Source organism: Monodelphis domestica, chromosome 2 (assembly GCF_027887165.1).
Source record: "Monodelphis domestica isolate mMonDom1 chromosome 2, mMonDom1.pri, whole genome shotgun sequence".
Taxonomy (NCBI): domain Eukaryota; kingdom Metazoa; phylum Chordata; class Mammalia; order Didelphimorphia; family Didelphidae; genus Monodelphis; species Monodelphis domestica.
This window is the reverse complement of record NC_077228.1, coordinates 467,099,345-467,119,852: the sequence shown is the minus strand read 5'-3', so window position 1 is coordinate 467,119,852 and position 20,508 is coordinate 467,099,345. Positions and strand designations below refer to the sequence as shown.

Here is a 20,508-nt window from a genome sequence, read left to right as displayed (position 1 = left end):
GCTTTATATGGCACTGGAAATGGAAGTCATGGAGTAGCATTAGAATTATTACTCAGAGCTTGATATCTGATAAACCACTAGGTGGCAATCTGAGTTTGAGTTGCCTCGACTTCCAAGTGACTGACCATCAGTGACTCTTCTCAGAAATTGTAGAGGTCCATCTGGGTCTCAAGGGTCCTGGCTATGTCCTTCTGTTTATGAAAACAGATTCGTTCCCTGTGGCTCCCGGACTCCTTTTAGAGACTCAAAAATCAACCCAGTTTCTATCTTATCTTATTTAGTCTAGGGTTAAAGGTGTTAAGAGTATTATCACGGCATCATGATACAATGGAAAACCTAATGGACACTTAAGTATAAAAATTTTCCCCAGTTTTTTCTTTCCCCTCTAATCTTGGTTGCATTGGTTTTGTTTGTGTAAAATCTTTTCAATTTAATGTCATGAAAGTTATTTATTTTACATCTTGTAATATTCTCTGCATCTTGTTTAGGCAGGCAATATGTGCTATCTGGGAAGCAGGGAGGGGTGAAAGGGAAGGAGAGAACATAGATCACAAAATGTCAAAAAATGACTATTAGAGCAAAAGAAGCAGAACCAGGATAACACTGTACATAGAGACGGATACAATTGTGGCACAATTGAATGTAATAGACTTCTCTACTAGCAGCAATGCAATGATCCAATTCTGAGGGACTTATGCTATCCACATTCAGAAGAAGAACTGTGGGAGTAGAAACACAAAGGAAAAACAACTGCTTGATCACATGGTTCTATGGGGATATGATTGGGATGTCGCCTCTAAATGATCACTCTAGTGCAAATAATAATAATATGAAAATAGGTTTTGATCAATGATACATGTAAAACCCAGTGGAATTGCTCATTGACTATGAAAGGGGGGAGGGAAGAAGGGAGGGAAAAAAGCATAAATCATGTAACCATGGGAAAATATTCTAAATTAATCAAATAAATAAATAAAATTTAAAAATAAAATAAAGATTACATGTTAAAATTTTTAAAAGAAAATGATTACTAAAATTGCATCAATAAATAATGTGGAAAAACAATTTAAAATCTAATTTAAAAGAAAAAGAAAATACTGTATTTGGGATCAGAGGACTTGGTTCAAATCCTGGCATTTCAGGATGAGGCTGGACTAGATGATCTGGAGGTTTCTTCCAGTTCTAAGTCTATAACTTATTTCACAGTTTTATCAAAATGGCTCTGTCTCCATTCCATTTTTAAGATGTTTTTAACTCTTTCCAGCTTTGGAAATCATGGCTCCACCCTCTGTAAGTTCATATATCCATCTTTTGTCAATGTTGTATGTAAAGTTCTACACACAGAAATTCATATTTTGATGCACAGATGTACAATATGATTCCACCACACTTTTGTTAAACCTTTGCCTATCGATTCTAAGATAGAATAGTGTCAAGGGCTAGGCAATGGGGGTTAAGTGACTTGCTCAGGAACAAAAAGTTAGGAAATGTCTTAGGCTAGATTTTAACCCAGCTTTTCTTGACTCTAAGCCTGGCACCCTATCCACTGTGCTACCTAGCTGCCTCAGACTCCAGACTCCATCAGAATTAACTCATACCCTAAAACCTATTGCCCTATACTAGCCAGGATCCAATTCTCTAATCGTGGAATTTAGAGGACCAATAAATTTCCACATGAATCCTTTCATGAAAGGTGGTTTGCTATGTATGTGTGTGTATGTGCATGTGCATGTGTTTTCTCACTTTGAATATACTTGATTATCCCAGCATTAAAAAATAATGCTGAAATCCTTTTCCCATTGGGAATTTCATCATTTCCAAGAATGATTCCTTTTCTGGAGATCAGTACACTCTTCCCTGATGGCTAAGAAACATCTTTATCCCATAGGAGATGTACATGGATTTTCTGGAGTTTGGGGGCATCCAGTTTGATGCCTCTTTACTCTATATGGACTTCAACATAGTTTCTCTTCCCTTTCCTCCTGCTCTCTCTCTCTCTCTCTCTCTCTCTCTCTCTCTCTCTCTCTCTCTCTCTCTCTCTCTCTCTCTCTCTCTCTCTCTCCTCTCTGTCTCTGTCTCTCTGTCTCTCACTGACTCTCTGTTTCTTTCTCTCTCCCCCATTATGTTTCTCTCATTTTCTATCTGTCTCCTCTGTCTCTTCCTCTCTCTTGTCTCTGTCTGTCTCTCATTTTCTCTCACAAATGAGCCACCACATGTTTGCAGTAAGTTGCTCACCAAGCAAAATCCATGGCCAATAACCTATGAGAGTCCTAATATCTTTGCTCTTTTTTCTCTCTGCTTCTACACAAGATGTATGAAATCACAATATTTTACCTTATTCTTAGCTCTACTTTGGCATGTCCATTCCCCCATGCTATCTCCTCAGTCCCTGTAACCTACAACCTCCTTCTTAGAAGTTTCTCCTCTCTATAGACTCTCTTATTTTTCTGTAAGCCCATCTTCAGAGAAGCAAATAAAATATCCTCAAATGATTCACCATGTCTCTTTTCCCTTTATACTTTCTTTTCTGATGAGCCAGGCTCTTTAGGAGACTGAATCAGCAATATCATCAATCATCTGGTTCAATTTCCAAATCACCCTATCATCAAAATGAACTTATTTCTCCTTGATATCTTTATATACTTTCTGCAATTTGTCACGGTCCAATTACAATTCTTTGTACAAAAACATCTAATTCTCAAGACAGATAATGTTATTTTCTTTCATGGCCACTCATAGGATGGATCCGTGGGTTATGACTGTTGTCTGTTTACCAAAAATACTTTTTCCCAATTTGCCAAGTCCCGCCCTCCAAATATGTCACAACTTCCTCATTGCACCTGGAATCCCAGCACTTAGATGTAGGGTCATGTTTGTCAAACCCTTTCTTTTGTGAGTCCTCTCCAAGTTTTCTCTGACTTATAGGACTCCTCCTAGCAATATTTCACAGCAGCATCTCCTGAATCTTCCCCTAAATCAAAAGCAACACCCAAGGGCCAAGGGATCTATTTGGCAGATCATAGAATCACAGCTACAGAAGTGGAAGGGACCATATAACTAAACTAGTCTAACCTCCTCGGTGTATATATGAGGAAACTGAGGTCCATGAATTTTGTGACTTACTTAAGGTTGATAGAGTTTGAACTGATATCCTCTGTCTCCAGATATGTGTGTGTGTGTGTGTATTCTAAGTATTTTACAATTCCTGCTTATTCTCCTGCTTATTGTGCCAAGATATTAACCCTTAAACTCTTTCTGGTTGTATTCTGAGAGGCATCATAAGGTAACTTGGATTCTCAAGCAATATATTTGGGTGTATTACACAGGAGGGACTGACTAAAGAGACTCAAAAATGATCTCAGTTCTTTAAAGAATGGATTCCCTTAAAAAGACTTGTACAAAAATATTCATAGCTGCGCTCTTTGTTTTGGCCAAAAATTGGAAAACAAGGGGATGCCCATCAATTGGGGAATGGCTGAACAAATTGTGGTATATGTTGGTGATGGAATACTATTGTGCTAAAAGGAATAATAAAGTGGAGGAATTCCATGGAGACTGGAACAACCTCCAGGAATTGATGCAGAGCGAGAGGAGCAGAATCAGGAAAACATTATACACAGAGACTGATACACTGTGGTATAATTGAATGTAATGGACTTCTCCATTAGGGGCAGTGTAATGTCCCTGAACAATCTGCAGGGATCTAGGAGAAAAAACACTATTCATGAGCAGAGGATAAACTGTGGGAGTAGAAACACCGAGGAAAAGCAACTGCCTGACTAAGGCAGTTGAGGGGACATGACAGAGGAGAGACTCTAAATGAACACTCTAATGCAAATGCTAACAACATGGCAATGGGTTCGAATCAAGACATATGTGATACCCAGTGGAATCACGCGTCGGCTACTGGGGATGAGGCGGGAGGAAAAGAAAATGATCTTTGTCTTTAATGAATAATGCTTGGAAATAATCAAATAAAATATTATAAAATTAAAAAAAAAAAGAATAGATTCCCTTATATTCACTTATCTCAATCCCTGATTCCACCCAGATTCTGTAGTGTCTTTGGCTATAAAAACCTAAGCATAATTGGTATATATATAGACAAAAATATATAGACATTATATTGTCATACCTATGAACATTAGTCAAAATTTGGTTTTTGTTTAGGTTTGTATATGTCTAAATATAACTGTTTATTCAAGAGTCATAATCATATCCTTAATTTTTTGCTTTTTAAAAAAATCAGTAGAAATTGGTCATATATTTATTAGGCAAATGCTTAAGCTATAGACCAGTGATGGCAAACTTTTTAGAGATGGAGTGCCAGGGCCCCACCTGACCCCATACCCCTCCAAATACAGTGCCATGCCTGTCCACCACAGTGACCCTGTGCCATGTCTCTCCTCCCACCAAATACCAGGTGTGCCCCCCCTTACCCTACACAGGGGAGGGAGAAAGCACTCCCATTGGGCTGCTGGACAGAGGGGCAGGTGGTGTGAAAAAATGTCATCATACATGGTGGAGAGGGGGAGGGAGGCAGCTCCACCCAAGTCTCTCTGTCTTTCTAATAATGGACTTTGGGGGTGGGAGTGGGTGAGCAGGAAGGGTGGCTATATACCCATAGAGAGTGCTCTGCATGCCATCTTTGGCACCTGTGCAATAGGTTCATCATCACTATTATAGACCATTGCCATTCTGTCATGTTCATTCTTTCATTTTTAGAACCACTTTATTATCTCTCTCTCCTACCACAACAGAATAAAAAAAGAAAAACTCATAACAAATATGTGTAATACAGAAAAACAGATTCTCACATTGGCTATGTGCTAGGAACAATACTTTCTTTTTCTTTAAATTTTGCCCATTATTTCAAGCTAATGCTTGTTTCTCAATAAATTGTCTTCTGGTTGGTCTGGCAGAATACAGATATAACTGGATGGATGGATGAAGATAGATTAGATAAAAGAGAGATAATCATTAATTACTATGTGCTGTGCTTATGCTAAGCACTAGTGTACAAATGCAAACAAGCAAAGAGCTTACATTCTAATGAGGAAAACAACACATGAAGGGGTCTAGCAAGAGAGTGGGGAACTTGTGAGGATATAGTGGAGACATTCAGGAAGAGGTTTCAAGGCCTGGAGCCCTGGACAAGCTAAGACAAAAAGTTATGGCTGCAAGGCAGCCAGTATAGTGAGGAGACAGGAAGAGATTTGGAAAAATTCTTTAATCTAAGTTTCAGTTTGTAAAATGAAGAATTCGATTACATGATGGGTAAGGTTCCTACTAGTTCTAAAATTCTATGATTCTATGACTATGTTAAGAGAATTATCTGACCAGAGGTATTTTCCTGGTCATTTCCTTGGGTACCTGATTGTCTCCTCCTGAGCAGAACCATTCCCTTCAAACTTCCCAGATTTCGAGTAGTTGCGGTAATGAAATCCACAGAATCCATTCAAATTGTGGTATGAACTTTCAATGTTTATTTAGAAGCCAAAACCAGCTAGTAATTGAAACAAAAAATAGGGCACATAAATCTATGAATCTACTTACCTTACCCCAACTTGCAATATTTACTGAAAAAGAAATACATTTCAATCGGCACCATCACTTTGGTATGTTAGCTTCTCCAGGGCAGGATCATTGTCGCTTATTCAGCTTTTCAATTAAAAACTCTAAATTTTTCTCTATAATTCATGAAATTAAATTATGTAATATTTATAATCATAGACTGCACTATTCATCCTCCTTCAGCACCTCCCCTGCCTGCTGTGCCCTTTATTCCCCAGAAAAATAAATATTTTAAACTGTATTTAGAAAGTTTTTAGAGGTCACCAAACTTTAAATTTCATCTACATATTGATTTAGCTTCACTGATAAATTGTTGTAGTACAGGAAAACTTGTTTTTTTTCCAGCCTAGTTTTTCTCTGTCCACCAGGGCTACATATGCCCTAGTCATGTCCTCTCTTCTTACCTGGTTTCTCCTCCTTTCTGTCTGGAACCCTGCCTATCATATCTGGAACCTTCTATTACAGTCTAGAATCTTCATTTACTAGCTCATTGGTGTCTATGACCTCAGGAGGGGGAAACCAATCAGGCCTGGCTGGGCAGGACCCACCCCTCCCTTTAAGGCATCTGAGCTACCCCAAAACTCTAGGGATCCAGGAGTGCCAAGCAAGAGCTGATTATAGCTAGACACCAAGTCCAAGTGACAGGCTCTGGATAGGTATCACAGACTCCCACTTCCAGTCCCAGTCTAAAGACCATCTTGCCTTTGATGACATCCTTGGTACTTTTCCAAGTCTTTCTCCAGAAATATAAGCCTAGTACCAGTGGATTGTGAGCTGCCCTAGTTTATAGGTGTTAAGTCCTAGACTTTTTAGCACATGAGATTCATTGAGTACATGGATGAAGCAGTAGAGTCAGTGACAAGATGGTGGAATAGAATATGAAACATAGTCTGGGGTTGGCTAGGTGTAGTAAGCTCTGCTAATGCAGCTCATTATTCAAGATATCCTGGCTCACTGGTAGTAGTTCCAAAGATGAATGAAATAATTTCCCCAAGTAGTGGGGGCATGGTTTCTTTAAAGTCTCTTTAGTTCCAGTGTGCTTATAGGTTTTAACTCCAAGCCAAGCTAATGTATATATGTACATGTATGTTCTTTGGCTCTTTTGGAGTAGGCGTTTGGCCACAAGTATCAGGAGTCTACATTAGGCAGCTTCTTTTCTCCAGGATCCAGGAAGAGAATCATTGCATGGAAGACACCCCAGGTCTGGCAGATCCTGAAGATGGAAAGCCTCAAGCATAGCCAGTGACAGACTGCATAGCTGCTATCCAAAGGTTGGCACAGCTAAGTCAGGAGATAGGTTTTTGGCAGTTTGGCTGATGAGTGATGATTTCTTGGCCTAACAATTCTCAGGTTGTCTATTAAGTTGTTGACTGGTTGTGATCCACATGTACACTCATAAGTGATTCTTAAAATTTTTTAATCGACAAAAATAAAAATTTGATCCAAAATAAAAACTGTTCTTTCATGAGACTTGTAGCATACACAAACTCAATTGTCAACCCACAGCTAAAGTACCACAATGACATGAAGATAAAGAATGAACCAATCTTCTGGGTGGTATACTCTGAGGAAGGAAAAAGCAAAGAACGAGAATCCCATCTGTACAAAGTGTTGGGGTGAGGAAAAACTGCCTAACATTTTGAACTATATATAAAAAATAAAGTGAGCTGCTTCAGATAGTAGTTGGTTCTTGTTTGAAGACTGGTTTGATAATTTAATGGGCATTTTCTGTGAAATGTTTAGGTGTATGTTAAACTAAATGGCCACTGAGACCCCTTCCAACTCTAAAATTCTGTTATATTCAATCTACTTAAGAAATGTGATGTCTTTTATTTGTTTTTATCTAACTTTCTGTCTCTAGTACCTAATAGTATTCCACATGTTTGCAGAATGGAAATGAATATAACATCTTTTACCTGAGGAATTTTTAAATTAGATATCTCATTTTTCCTTATGAGACAATAGTCCAATAGGACAGGCTGCATTATTTTCATTTCACATATAAGGAAATGCATCAACAACTGTACAAGATCACTGATAAGCTCATCTGATGATCTTCCCACCAACACTGAAAACCTTACTTTTCTTAGTGAAGCCCTGTCATCACCACAGGTTTAAGCCTTAGGTCATTTTATAATGTTATCTTTCTAGTAATAATTCTGCTAATTAAATGTCCTTGGATGGAATCCAAGACAAATCCAAGTTCTATACCATATAGGATGTGAGTGTTTTCTTCTTAATTGTTATGAAACCTGCTTCATTTGAGTACTTATTGTTTACCTTTAAATAGTCCCCTGTAACTAGAATGAAGCAATGCTGTTTTAAAGTTTACCATAAGAACAAATAGCTAGTTCATTTGCCTAGAATTGCTTTATTAGTATTTTTAGATCAGATTTCAGCAAAATGATACAGAGATTAGATACAAGTTAATTAAGGACACATCCCTGTGGCTACAAGTTTATAGTATAGAATGGAACCATTTCACAAGCACATCTCTTTTTGGTGAAAGGCAGCCTTCATTTCAAGATGTTTATAAAGAAATTAGCTTTTCAGTCTCAAGCATATATCCTTGAATTCTAACAATTCATTATACACATCTCAGTAAACATTCATGGAAAGATTTATCAGGTGAAGCTCTTTCAAAACAAACCAAGAACACTCTGTACTTCATTTCTAAAATTAAACTCATTCATTTGATAAATTACTCCCCATTTACCATCATGGACTATTTATTGACTGAAAGTTAGTGCAATCCATCATTGAGGTATCATAAAAAAGGCAAACATCCTAAAAGTGTGGGTTTGTCATCCCAATTCCTTGGCACTCAATAATGTGAGTTTCTTTAGAGGAATCATCTTCATCTTCTGACTTTTTCACAGTAAATTTGGCCTAAAATAAGAAAAACAAATTCAGTAGGTAATTTACATTATGGGAACCAAAGGAATGATTCAATAATTCCTATGAAGTAAACAAGTGCTAATATCACTCTTACTTTTTTGATGAAACTGCAAAGATTAAGTGATTTATCATGTGTCATACATTATGAGGTAAAATGTCTTTTAAGATTGCAGAATTGGAAGAAAGCTCAGTGGCCAGTGTATGAAAAGTAATACCCAACATGCCTAACAAGTGTCCCACTATTGTATACTTAAAGACCTCCAAGAAAGGAGAAACCCATTATCTTCTGAAGAAAGCTAATGTACTTTAGGACAGCTCTAATTGTTGCAACATTTTTCCTGACATCAGACTCACTTTATCTCTTTCCAACTTCTACCCATTGTTCTTGGTAGAAAAGTCCCTCTTCCATGTTGACAGCCCTTCAAATATCTGAAAATGGCCATGAAGAACATCCTAAGTCTTCTCTTTGCCAGGCTAATAATCCCCCTATTCTTTCAAGTGATCTTTAGATGACCCTTCACCACCCTAGTGGCCCTCCTTCATTTTCCAGCTTAATTAATGTGTACCTCAAAATGGGGCATCCAGATCTAAACACAACATCCCAGAGGTAGCCTGACCAGAGCAAAATAAAGCAGAAAGAGGATTTCCCCAGTCAGTCCTATACTTCTGTCTCACTTAACATAGTCCAGGAAAGCATTAGCTTTTTGTTTGCCATATTCCATCATGCTGATAGATGACATTGACATTATAGTCTAGCTAAAATCCTTGTTATTTTCAAAGAAACTAACTATATCAACCCCACCCCCACTCTGTATTAGTGAAGTTGATTTTCTAAACTAAGGTGAAGGAATTTACATTTATCCCTTATTGGGTTTCAGGCTACTGCTCAAACCTATCAATATTTTCTTGAATTCTATCGTCTGGTATGTTAATTATACCTTTCAGTTTTGTGTTATCTGCAAAGTTGTTGAGCACGCCATCTAGGCTTGACTGACAAAAATGTTAACAGCAAAGGGTCAAGAGTGGGTTTCCTGAGGCACTCTCATTTGGGACAAACCTATTATCAAGTTGAGACTCTGGAAGAGGAGAACTGAAATCTGCATAAATAGATAGATTGCCCCCTACTGATGAAATCACAGTTCCTTAAAGTATATAATCCCATCATTCAAAATAGGTTCAACAGCTGCCACAAAATTAAGTAGTCTTCAAAAACATACACTCACCTTTGTTAGCTGTTCAGCAAAATGTATAGCAGTTTGTGTATGGAGTGTAATTGGTCCTGTTTTTACTCTGGAGACCCCATTGGCTAATGCCATGAAAATAATCAGCTGTACAAAAGAACAACAAAAGGGAAAACTTTACACAACTTTTAATACCAAAGATACAACTCTACTTTCTCCATTTAAAAAAAATGCTACAAGTTCCAGGTAAACATGGAGGCAGCCTAGATGCAAGACTTTTCCTCTCCTCAGTACCCACTGATATAGACTACCTCAAAAGACCAAAAAAAATTGAAATTCATAAGAATGAAGGGACTCTACAGTAGGGCGCAGCATTGAAGGTACATGGGATTTGAGCATTTCCACATTTTAAGGGGGTGAAAAAGCTCCCATCAAAATGTGAGCTGATCTACCCTCCCCCATCCCACCTACAGAGCCAGAGTCAGAACCAGCATGTGCCAGAATCAGTGAGCAAGGGGCACCTCTAGGTCCTTGGGAACTGACTAAGACCACCAAAGACCTACCCCTGAGAGCAGCTACACCTGAAACCCCAGCAGGCTGAGGAGCGCAGACTGTGGGTGCTCACAGGAAGATAACACAGAGAAGGGAAGCAAACAGGAGAAGCTGTGGAGATTTGAGAGCTTGCCTCAGGCAAAATCCTTGCTCCTTAACTCCATACACAAAGAGCCTGTCCATCTCACTCAGATTTCTGACTAAAAAGGGAAGGAAAAACCTCCACAGTGATTGCAAATTGTGCCCAGGAGCAACAACCTCCCTTCAAGAAAAACAGGAAGAAGGGATTGATCCTCGAAAATTTTTAAGGAGGAAAAACCCAGGCTACAGAGGAAATAGAGGAGAAAATTCAAATAAACCCAAAATCTTTCAAAAAATGGAAATTGTCCACAAGCTCTTGAAAATTTTAAATTGGAGCTTATCAAAAAGATGAAAGCCTTCCGGCAAGAAAAGTGGGAAATAATTCAAAGAGAAAATAACAGTTTAAAGGATAAGAACACACAGTTGGAGAAACAGCTGGAAGCCACGAAAAGCAGGATAGACCAAACTGAAAAAGAAAACCAATCTTTAAAGACCAGAATTAAGCAACTGGAAGACAATAATCTTGCAAAACAGCAAGAATATAAGCAAAGTCAAAAGACTGGCAAAATAGAAGAAAACATAAAATGTCTCACTGAGAAGATGACAGATCAGGAAAAGAGAGCAAGGAGAGACAATTTGAGAATCATTGGTCTATCTGAAAACCCTGAAATAAACAGAAATCTTGACATCATACTACAAGAAATCATCCAAGAAAACTGTCCTGATGTCCTTGAACAAGGAGAAAAAATAAACATTGAAAGAGTTCATGGAATACCCTCTACACTAAATCCTCAAAAGACAACTCCCAGGAATGTAAGTGCCTAATTCCAGAGCTTTCAAGCTAAGGAGAAAATTCTATAAGAAGCCAAAAAGAGAAAATTCAGATACCAACGAGCACCAATCTGGATCACACAAGACCTGGCAGCTTCACCACTAAAAGACCACAAGGCTTGGAACATGATATTCAGAAAGGCATGAGAATTGGGTCTTCAACCAAGGATCACCTATCCATCAAAACTGAATATATACTTCCAGGGGAAAGTATGGGCATTCAACAAAATAGAAGATTTCCAAGTAATTGTAAAGAAAACACCAAAACTAAGTGGAAAGTTAAATATCCAAACACAAAGATCAAGAGAAACCTGAAAAGGTAAATAAGAGAGGGAAAAGGGGAAAAATATTTTTTATTCAAATTCTCTTCTTTAAGGGCCACAACTAGATCAAATTATATATATTAATATATGGGGAAAATGTTATATATAACTCTCAAAATTATATTCACTATTATAGTAATTAGAACAATCATTCACAGGAAGAGAATGGGGCATTAAAGGCTCTAAGATAATATGCAAAAAAGAAAAAAGGAGGGGAGAATCAAAGATGGCACCAAGAGACACTTGAAGAAATAAAATAAATAGGATAATCTTTATCACATAAAGATACATATGGGAAGGGGAGGGGATGAATACTCTTATAAGAAGGAGAGGAAAAGAGTGTTAATAGGTAATACTTAAACCTTACTCTCAGTGAAATCAGTTCTGAGAGGGAAGAGCATCTAGATCCATTGGGGTCTTGAATTCTATCTTATCCTACAGGGAAAGTGAGAAGGGAAAACTAAGGGGGGAGGGAGGGAGTACAAAAAGGGAGGGAAAGAGAAGGGGAAGGCAACTTAACAGACCCTAAAAAAAACAAGAAGGGAACAAAAAGGGAGGGACCAGAAAGGGAAGCATATCAAGGGAGGGTATTAGGGGAATTGATTAAAAGTAAACCACTGGTTTAAAAGGATATAGCAAAAGAATAAAGGACATAACTAGGAGACTATATCAAAATGCTGGGGAATACACAAGTGACAATCATAACTTTGAAAGTGAATGGGTGAACTCACCCATAAAATGAAAACAAATAGGAGAGTGGAATAGAATCCAAAACCCTACCATATGCTGTCTACAAGAAACACACCTAAGGTGGGTAGATACTCACAAGGTTAGAATTAAAGGTTGGAGCAAAACCTATTGGGCCTCAACTGATAGAAAGAAGGCAGGAATTGCAATCATGATATCTGACAAAGCCAAAGTAAAAATAGATCTGATTAAAAGGGATAGGGAAGGTAAATACATCCTGATAAAAGGGAGTATATACAATGAGGAAATATCAGTAATCAATATGTATTCACCAAAAAGTATAGCATCCAAATTTCTAAAGGAGAAACTAGTGGAATTAAAGGAGGAAATAGACAGTAAAACTATACTAGTTGGAGAACTGAACCTACCACTATCAAATTTAGATAAATAAAATAAAAAAATAAATAAGAAAGAGGTAAAAGATGTGAATGAAATCTTAGAAAAATTAGAGTTAATAGATATATGGAGAAAAATAAATAGGGACAAAAAGGAATACACCTTCTTTTCAGTGGTACATTCACAAAGACTGACCATGTACTAGGTCATAAAAACATGGCAAACAAATGCAGAAAAGCAGAAATAATAAATGCAACCTTTTCAGATCATAATGCAATAAAAATAATGATCAGTAAGGGTACATGGAGAGCCAAATCAAAAATTAATTGTAAATTAAATAATATGACTCTCCAAAATTAGAGAACAAATCATAGAAACAATAATTGCATTGAAGAAAATGACAATGATGAGACATCCTTTCAAAATCTATGGGATGCAGCCAAAGCAGTACTCAGAGGAAAATTTATATCCTTGAGTTCATATATTAACAAATTAGGGAGGGCAGAGGTCAATGATTTGGACATGTAAATCAAAAAACTTGAAAGCAAACAAATTAAAAATCCCCAGAAGAAAACTAAATTAGAGATAAAAAAAATTTAAGGTAGAAATTAATAAAATAAAAAATGAAAGAACTAATAAACTAATAAGACTAGAAGTTGTTATTTTGAAAAAACAAACAAAATAGACAAAGTACTGGACAATCTAATAAAAAAAGGAAAGAAGAAAACCAAATTAACAGTATCCAAGATGAAAAGGGAGACCTCACCTCCAATGAAGAGGAAATTAAGGCAATCATTAAAAATTTTTGCCCAATTATATGGCAATAAATATGCCAATCTAGCTGATATGGGTGAATATTTACAAAAATATAAATTGCCTAGATTAACAGAAGAAATAGAATTCTTAAATAATCCCATATCAGAAAAAGAAATTGAACGAGTCATCAAAGAACTCCCTAAGAAAAAAATCCCCAGGGCCTGATGGATTCACAAGTGAATTCTATCAAACATTCAAAGAATAGCTAATCCCAATACTATACAAAGTATTTGACATAATAAGCAAAGAAGGAGTTCTACCAAATTCCTTTTATGACACAAATATGGTACTGATTCCAAAGACAAGCAGATCAAAAATGGAGAAAGGAAACTACAGACTAATCTCCTTAATGAACATAGATGCAAAAATCTTAAATAGGATACTAGCAAAAAGACTCTAGCAAGTCATGAGGGTTATTCACTGTGATCAGGTGGGATTCATACCAGGAATGCAAGGGTGGTTCAATATTAGGAAAACCATCTACATAAATGACCATATCAACAAGCAAACCAACAAAAATCACATGATTATCTCAATAGATGCAGAAAAAGCCTTTGACAAAATACAACACTCATTCCTATTGAAAACACTAGGAAGTATAGGAATAGAGGGCCTTTCCTAAAAATAATTAAAAGTATTTACCTAAAACCATCAGCCAAAATCATCTGCAATGGGGATAAACTAGATGCATTCCCAATAAGATCAGGAGTAAAACAGGGATGCCCATTATCACCTCTATTATTTAACATTGTCCTAGAAATACTAGCAGTAGCAATTAGAGAAGAAAAAAGAAATTGAAGCTATCACTCTTTGCAGATGATATGTTGGTCTACTTAAAGAATCCTAGAGAATCAACCAAAAAGTTGGTGGAAATAATCAACAACTTTAGCAAAGTTGCAGGATACAAAATAAACCTACATAAGTCATTAGCATTTCTATATTATCTCCAACACATCTCAGCAGCAAAAATTAGAAAGAGAAATTTCACTTAAAATCACCCTAGACAATATAAAATACTTAGGAATCTATCTGCTGAGACAAACACAGGAACTATATGAACACAACTACAAAACACTTTCCACACAATTAAAACTAGATCTAAGCAATTGGAAATACATTAACTGTTCATGGGTAGGATGAGCTCACATAATAAAAATTACCATCCTACCCAAACTTATTTACTTATTTAGTGCCATACCCATGGAACTACCAAAAAACTTTTTTACTGAATTAGAAAAAAAATAATGAAGCTCATTTGGAAGAACAAAAGATCAAGGATATCCAGGGAAATCATGAAAAAAGTGCAAAGGAAGGTGGCCTTGCAGTACCAGAATCTCAAAGTATACTATAAAGCAGTGTTCATCAAAACAATATGGTGCTGGTAAGTGACCTCAGCAAGACAGTCTATGACAAGTCCAAAGATCCCAGCTTTTGGGACAAAAATCCACTATTTGATAAAAAAAATAAAGGGAAAATTGGAAGACAGTGTGGGAAAGATTACGTTTGGATCAATACCTCATACCCTACACCAAAATAAACTCAGAATAGGTTAAAGACTTGAACATAAAGAAGGAAACTATAAGTAAATTATGTGAACATGGAATAGTATACATGTCAGACCTTTGGGAAAGGAAAGATTTTAAAACCAAGCAAGACTTAGAAAAAGTCACAAAATGTAAAATAAATAATTTTGATTACACAAAATTAAAAAGTTTTTGTACAAACAAAACCAATGTAACCAAAATTAGAAGGGAAGTAACAAATTGGGAAACAACCTTCCTAACAAAAGCCTCTGACAAAAGGTCTAATTACTCAAATTTACAAAGAGCTAAATCAATTGTACAAAAAAATCAAACCATTCTCCAATTGACAAATGGGCAAGGGACATGAATAGGCAGTTCTCAGGTAGAGAAATCAAAACTATTAATAAGCACATAAAAAAGTGTTCAAAATCTCTTATAATCAGAGAGATGCAAATCAAAACAACTCTGAGGTATCACCTCACACCTATCAGATTGGCTAACATGACAGCAATGGAAAGTAATGAATGCTGGAGGGGACGTGGCAAAGTTGGGACATTAATTCATTGCTGGTGGAGTTATGAATTGATCCAACCATTCTGGAGGGCAATTTGGAACTATGCCCAAAGGGTGATGAAAGACTATCTGCCCTTTGATCCAACCATAGCACTGCTGGGTTTGCTTGCTGATGCAAGCTGATGTACTCCAAAGAGATAATAAGGAAAAATACATGTCCAAGAATATTCATTGCTGAGCTCTTTTTGGTGGCCAAAAATTGGAAAATGAGGGGATGGCCTTCAATTGGGGAATGGCAGGACAAATTGTGGTATATGTTGGTGATGGAATACTATTGTGCTCAAAGGAATAATCAAGTACAGGAATTCCATGGGAACTGGAACAACCTCCAGGAAGTGATGCAGAGTGAAAGGAGCAGAACCAGGAGAACATTGTACACAGAGACTGATACACTGTGGTACAGAGACTGATATACTGTGGTACAAACGAATATAATGGACTTCTCCATTAGTGGCAATACAGTGATCCAGAACAACCCGGAGGAATCTATAAGAACACTATCCACATTCAGAGGAAAAACTGTGGGAGTAGAAACACAAGAAAAACAACTGTTTGATTACATGGGTCGAGGGGGATATGATTGGGGATAGAGACACTAAAGGAACATCCTAGTGCAAACATCAACAGCTTGGAAATAGGTTCTGATCAAGGACACATGTAATACCCAGTGGAATTGTGCATCAGCAATGGGAAGGGCAGGTGGTGGGGAGGAATAGAATATGATTTTTGTAATCAAGGAATAATGTTTGAAATTGACCAAATAAAATAAAAAAGTAAATAAACAAATAAAATGAAGAGGATAGATAAAAAATTAAAAAATAAAATAAAAAATAAAAAATGCTACAAGAGCGAATTAAAATAATATTTTAAGAGAAAATAAATTATTTCATATCTTCCACATAAAATAACAAGTCTAGCTTTCAAAAGTTATGCAAAAATATGAATATACTAAGTAGGAATACTAATTATGGTATACTTTTACATAATAACAGAAGAAACAATAGTAGCCAATATGTATATGGTTGTTTATAGTGTTTCCTATCAATAGTTTATTTGAGCTTTATGATAACCGTGTAAGTAATTAATATATTATTATCTCCATTTTGAGAAGGAGGAAACAGAGGCTCTTAAGAGATCAAGTGATTTCCTCCAAGGTCACATAAGATGCTAACCAATACTTTCTGATCCCATAGTCAGTGTCCTTTCTACTCTATGCAAAATTACCTGGTCCTGCAGATACTCATCCACAGCTCCTCCATGTCTCAGATTACCCAGCAGCATCTCTGCAGCTTCAATTCCAACCTTGTCAGCAGATATACCTAAGACAGGAGGATACTGGTGAATTAATTAGCATCAAACAGGCAAAAAAATCAGCAATCTTGAAGTCAGCAGGCCCCTAAAGTTTGGCGGCTGATTTGGTCAGTACTTACAGGCTCAATTTGCACCTGTTCTTTTATGGGAGACTGGCAAGTACATATAGAGGATGTCCCAAAAGTTTTGGTTCAGTTTTAAGTATTAAACATATACATATGGTTACACATATAACATATATGTATATTTATATGCAAGTTTAATACCTAAAACTGCACTAAATCTTTTGAGAGACTATGAGTTCCTTTGAGAGCAGAGGCTATGTTTGTGTCTTTCTTTTTAACCTCAGTGTTTAGGAGAGTGCCTGGCACAAAAGAAGTACCCACAAATATTTACTGACTAACTTGCCTCAACTCACTTATCTATTTAAGTGGCAGACCTGGATAAAAACCCAAGTCACCAAATTTGGAATTCCAAAAAGCCAAGAGTAGAAGGAATCTCAGATATTATCTAGACCGACACCCACCCTTTTTTTGAGAGATGAAGACACTCAGGAAAGAGATGCCCCAAGATCAGTTTTATTTATAAATTAAGAAATTCCCCTGATTATATCAGGGCTCACAGTTTTCGCACAAGACAGGGAATTTTGAAATAAATTAAACCCCTCAGTCTTTAAGTCTATGGAAATGCATCATAAGAAAAATATTTTTTTAAAAACTTAAGACATGGAAAAGGCAATTCAAATACAAAAATGTTCACCACACTATAGCTTTGTTCTCTGCTCACCAGCATTACATCATTTCCTGAGTACAAAATCAACAATGCACACGTATAACAGAGAATGTGAAAGAAGCAAAAGGCATGATCACTACCTAGAAGGAGTTTTAGACACAGTGAAGAAAACAAACTAACATGAATGAAAAGAAAAAATAAACGGTCAGACTATAATACTGATTATAAATGTAATGTAGGGTAATCGAAAGAGGGGATGGAGTAGTCAGAGAAAGTTTTGTGAAAGAAGGACTCCAGTTGTATTTTAAAATCTTGACAAGATTTAGCTAAGAGGAGAGAGTTCAGAGAAAACTGTATTAAGAATAAGGCAACATGTGGCTTCCCTTGCTCAGCCCTCAGTGATGAAATGGACAGAACTGTTAGAAATCAGACAGCTTGGATTTAAGTCATAGGAATGTTGCCACAGCCAAACTGTTTCACCTCCCTGAGCTTTGGTTTTCTTATCTTTAAGGGTGGGGCAATATTTGTACAACCTACTCTAGAAGGTAGTTGTGAGCAAAGTGTTTAGTTAAGGGTCAAGTCCTATCCACATGGAAGCTATTCATGTTTTGATTAATGGTAGTGGAAGACAGTAAACAAAATTCTTGAACAAGACTTCATTGGAATTCCATTCTTAACCAAATGAGCTAAAGGGTCACAAAGAAAACAGTTACAACTTTTCAAATCAACACTGAACCCTTGGATACTCTATGTGTTTCTAAATGTTAATCATAACATCGAAAGTGTCAATAAAAAAATAATTTAATCAAATATAGCCTAAAGGAAAGTTTACTGTAACACATAAATATATAATGGAAAACTTCCATCTCATTAAAATAAACATTAAGAAACAGTTTCCAGAATGGAAGGAAGGCCTCAGGACAAATATACAATGAATTTAAAGTAGTCCCGGGCGAAGAGAGGAAAATGAAGAATGGTGATTTCATTTACTGATGGTATAATCTCTAACTGGTTTTTTGGTAATAAAATTTGCCTTAACTGAATATGTAAAGTGGAAGTGTTGAAGAATATATAAAAATTAAACTATAGCTAAAATCCATCATATGTTTCACCTCCACTAGAATTATACAAAGCTAAAACTGGAAAGGATCACACACAAAATCTCATATTTGGAAGGGCTTTAAGAAATCATCCCCCAGTATGTACACAAACAAAGATTCACATTATTCAATTAAAAGATCATTTATTAAGCACCTACTATGTGCATAGTCCTATACTAGTGTTGGGGATACAATGACAAAAGTAAAAGTTCATTCCCCAACTCGAGAAGTTTACATTCTACTAAGGGCACACAAGTCCCACAGGTAAGTACAGAATACATGAAAAGCTCTGCAACTTCCACCAGTAACCTCTAGTTCCACCACACAATGGGACATGTCTTTTCCACATGACAACTTTTAAAGATCAAAAGACAGTTATCAGGTACTTCAAGGTATTCTTTTAGTTAAATCATTCCTAATCTGTCAACCAGTCTTCAATGACATGAATGTGAGGCCATTTACCATCCTGGTTGCTCTGCTCTGGATGCTCTCTGGCTTATCAATATCCTTCCTAACATGTGGTACCTAGAACTTAAGAGAATACTCCAGAAGTGCCCTGGCCAGGGAAGAGAATGGGTGATGAAGTAATCATTCTCCTTGTAATAGACAACATGCTTCTCTAAAGGAAACCTAAGCCTGCATTAATTTTCTTGGCTGCTTTCTCACAACTGATTCATGTTGAACTTGTACTACACTTGGATTCCTAGATCGTTTTCTTTCTATCCACCATTCCCTAATCTTGTAGTTATAAAGCTGATTGTCTTAATGCTAGCATAATTTATATTTAAGCAAATTATCCCAATTCAATTTATAGAATTTATAGATTCTTTATATCTTGAATCTTTATAGATTCAGATCAACTTTCTAGGCTGTCAAAGCCAAGGTTTAAATCTTAGAGACCACTGAAAATTTGCATTTAAAATAGAAGGCTTGATTCTTAAAAGACTGTCCAGTTCAACTCCTCATTTTACAAATGGAAAAAAACTAGAATCCAAGTGGTTAAGAATCCAGCTATTTGGCTAGTTATTGGAAAAGTTAGAACTACCAATAAAATGACAAGGCTTTGAGAAAATTTTGCCATAATCTGTCCTCATCTAGTAATATTTTATAGGAAATAATGAGATATTTGTTTGGTTAATCAATCGGTTTCTAATAAATGCCTAGTATGTGCTAGATACTGTGGTGGTTCCTTTCCTATAATATTTCATTTTGTTCCTCAAAAATTATTAATGACTCTCTATTGCCTAGCAAATTAAATCTAAGTTTCTTAGTTTAGCATTCAAGATCCTTCACAATTTGGTCCCAATCCACCTTTCCAAACTTACTTCTTGTGACTGCCTAACACAAAACTATAGTTTCAACTAAGCCAGTACTCAAACAATTCCTTGAAAATGCTTTATTCATTCCTACCTTTTGTTCTTCAATTCACAGCCCTTGCCCAAAATATCCAATTCTATTCTCTCCTGTTGTTCTAAATTCTATCCACTCATACTCATTCAGTTCATATACAATCTCTTTCATAAAGCTGACCCTAACCACAGGAAGTCCAAAACGAGCTCTCTGAATTCTTATAACACATTATCAATTATTTTATTATTTTATTATGTATTAATTTATTATTTTATTATTTATTATATTATCAATTAATCTGAAACTTATTTATAGTGCATTGTTAGTTAATTCTGTGGTACTCTTCTTGCCTTTCCTATCACATGACAAGGTTCTTGAGGGCAGAAAATGGATTTATTTTGTTTTGTATTCCACACAATAGTAACTGGCACAGAATTATACATTCAGAGAAGCTCAACAAATATTTGTTGCCTAAATGAGATTTTTAAAAAAGCAACAACAACAAAAAACCCCTTACCTCCTGTCTTAGAATCAATATTATTTATTGATTCCAAGATAGAAGACTGGTAAGGGCTAGTGA

At 36.3% G+C, this 20,508-nt stretch overlaps 2 protein-coding genes across 7 annotated transcripts in view; both read right to left on the bottom strand.

Moving 5' to 3' along the window:
- Positions 1 to 5,499, bottom strand: part of CDC14A (cell division cycle 14A) — a 300,191-nt gene extending 294,692 nt beyond the window's left edge. The window contains exon 1 of one of the 6 annotated variants that reach the window (XM_007485031.3): positions 5,374 to 5,499. In XM_007485031.3, the coding sequence (XP_007485093.1) occupies positions 5,374 to 5,458 (85 nt within the window). In that variant the 5' untranslated portion in view covers positions 5,459 to 5,499. The remainder of the gene's footprint in view (positions 1 to 5,373) is intronic. The other 5 variants (XM_016429048.2, XM_016429047.2, XM_056819139.1 and 2 more) reach the window with 5 other exon arrangements.
- Positions 5,500 to 7,929: 2,430 nt separating this feature from the next.
- The window catches only part of RTCA (RNA 3'-terminal phosphate cyclase), a 30,670-nt gene continuing 18,091 nt past the window's right edge, over positions 7,930 to 20,508 (bottom strand). Inside the window, exons 9-11 of the mRNA XM_001381837.5 lie at positions 16,660 to 16,754; positions 9,696 to 9,800; positions 7,930 to 8,463 (exon numbers count right to left, since the gene is read on the bottom strand). Of these exons, the coding sequence (XP_001381874.1) occupies positions 8,362 to 8,463; positions 9,696 to 9,800; positions 16,660 to 16,754 (302 nt within the window). The 3' untranslated portion in view covers positions 7,930 to 8,361. The remainder of the gene's footprint in view (positions 8,464 to 9,695; positions 9,801 to 16,659; positions 16,755 to 20,508) is intronic.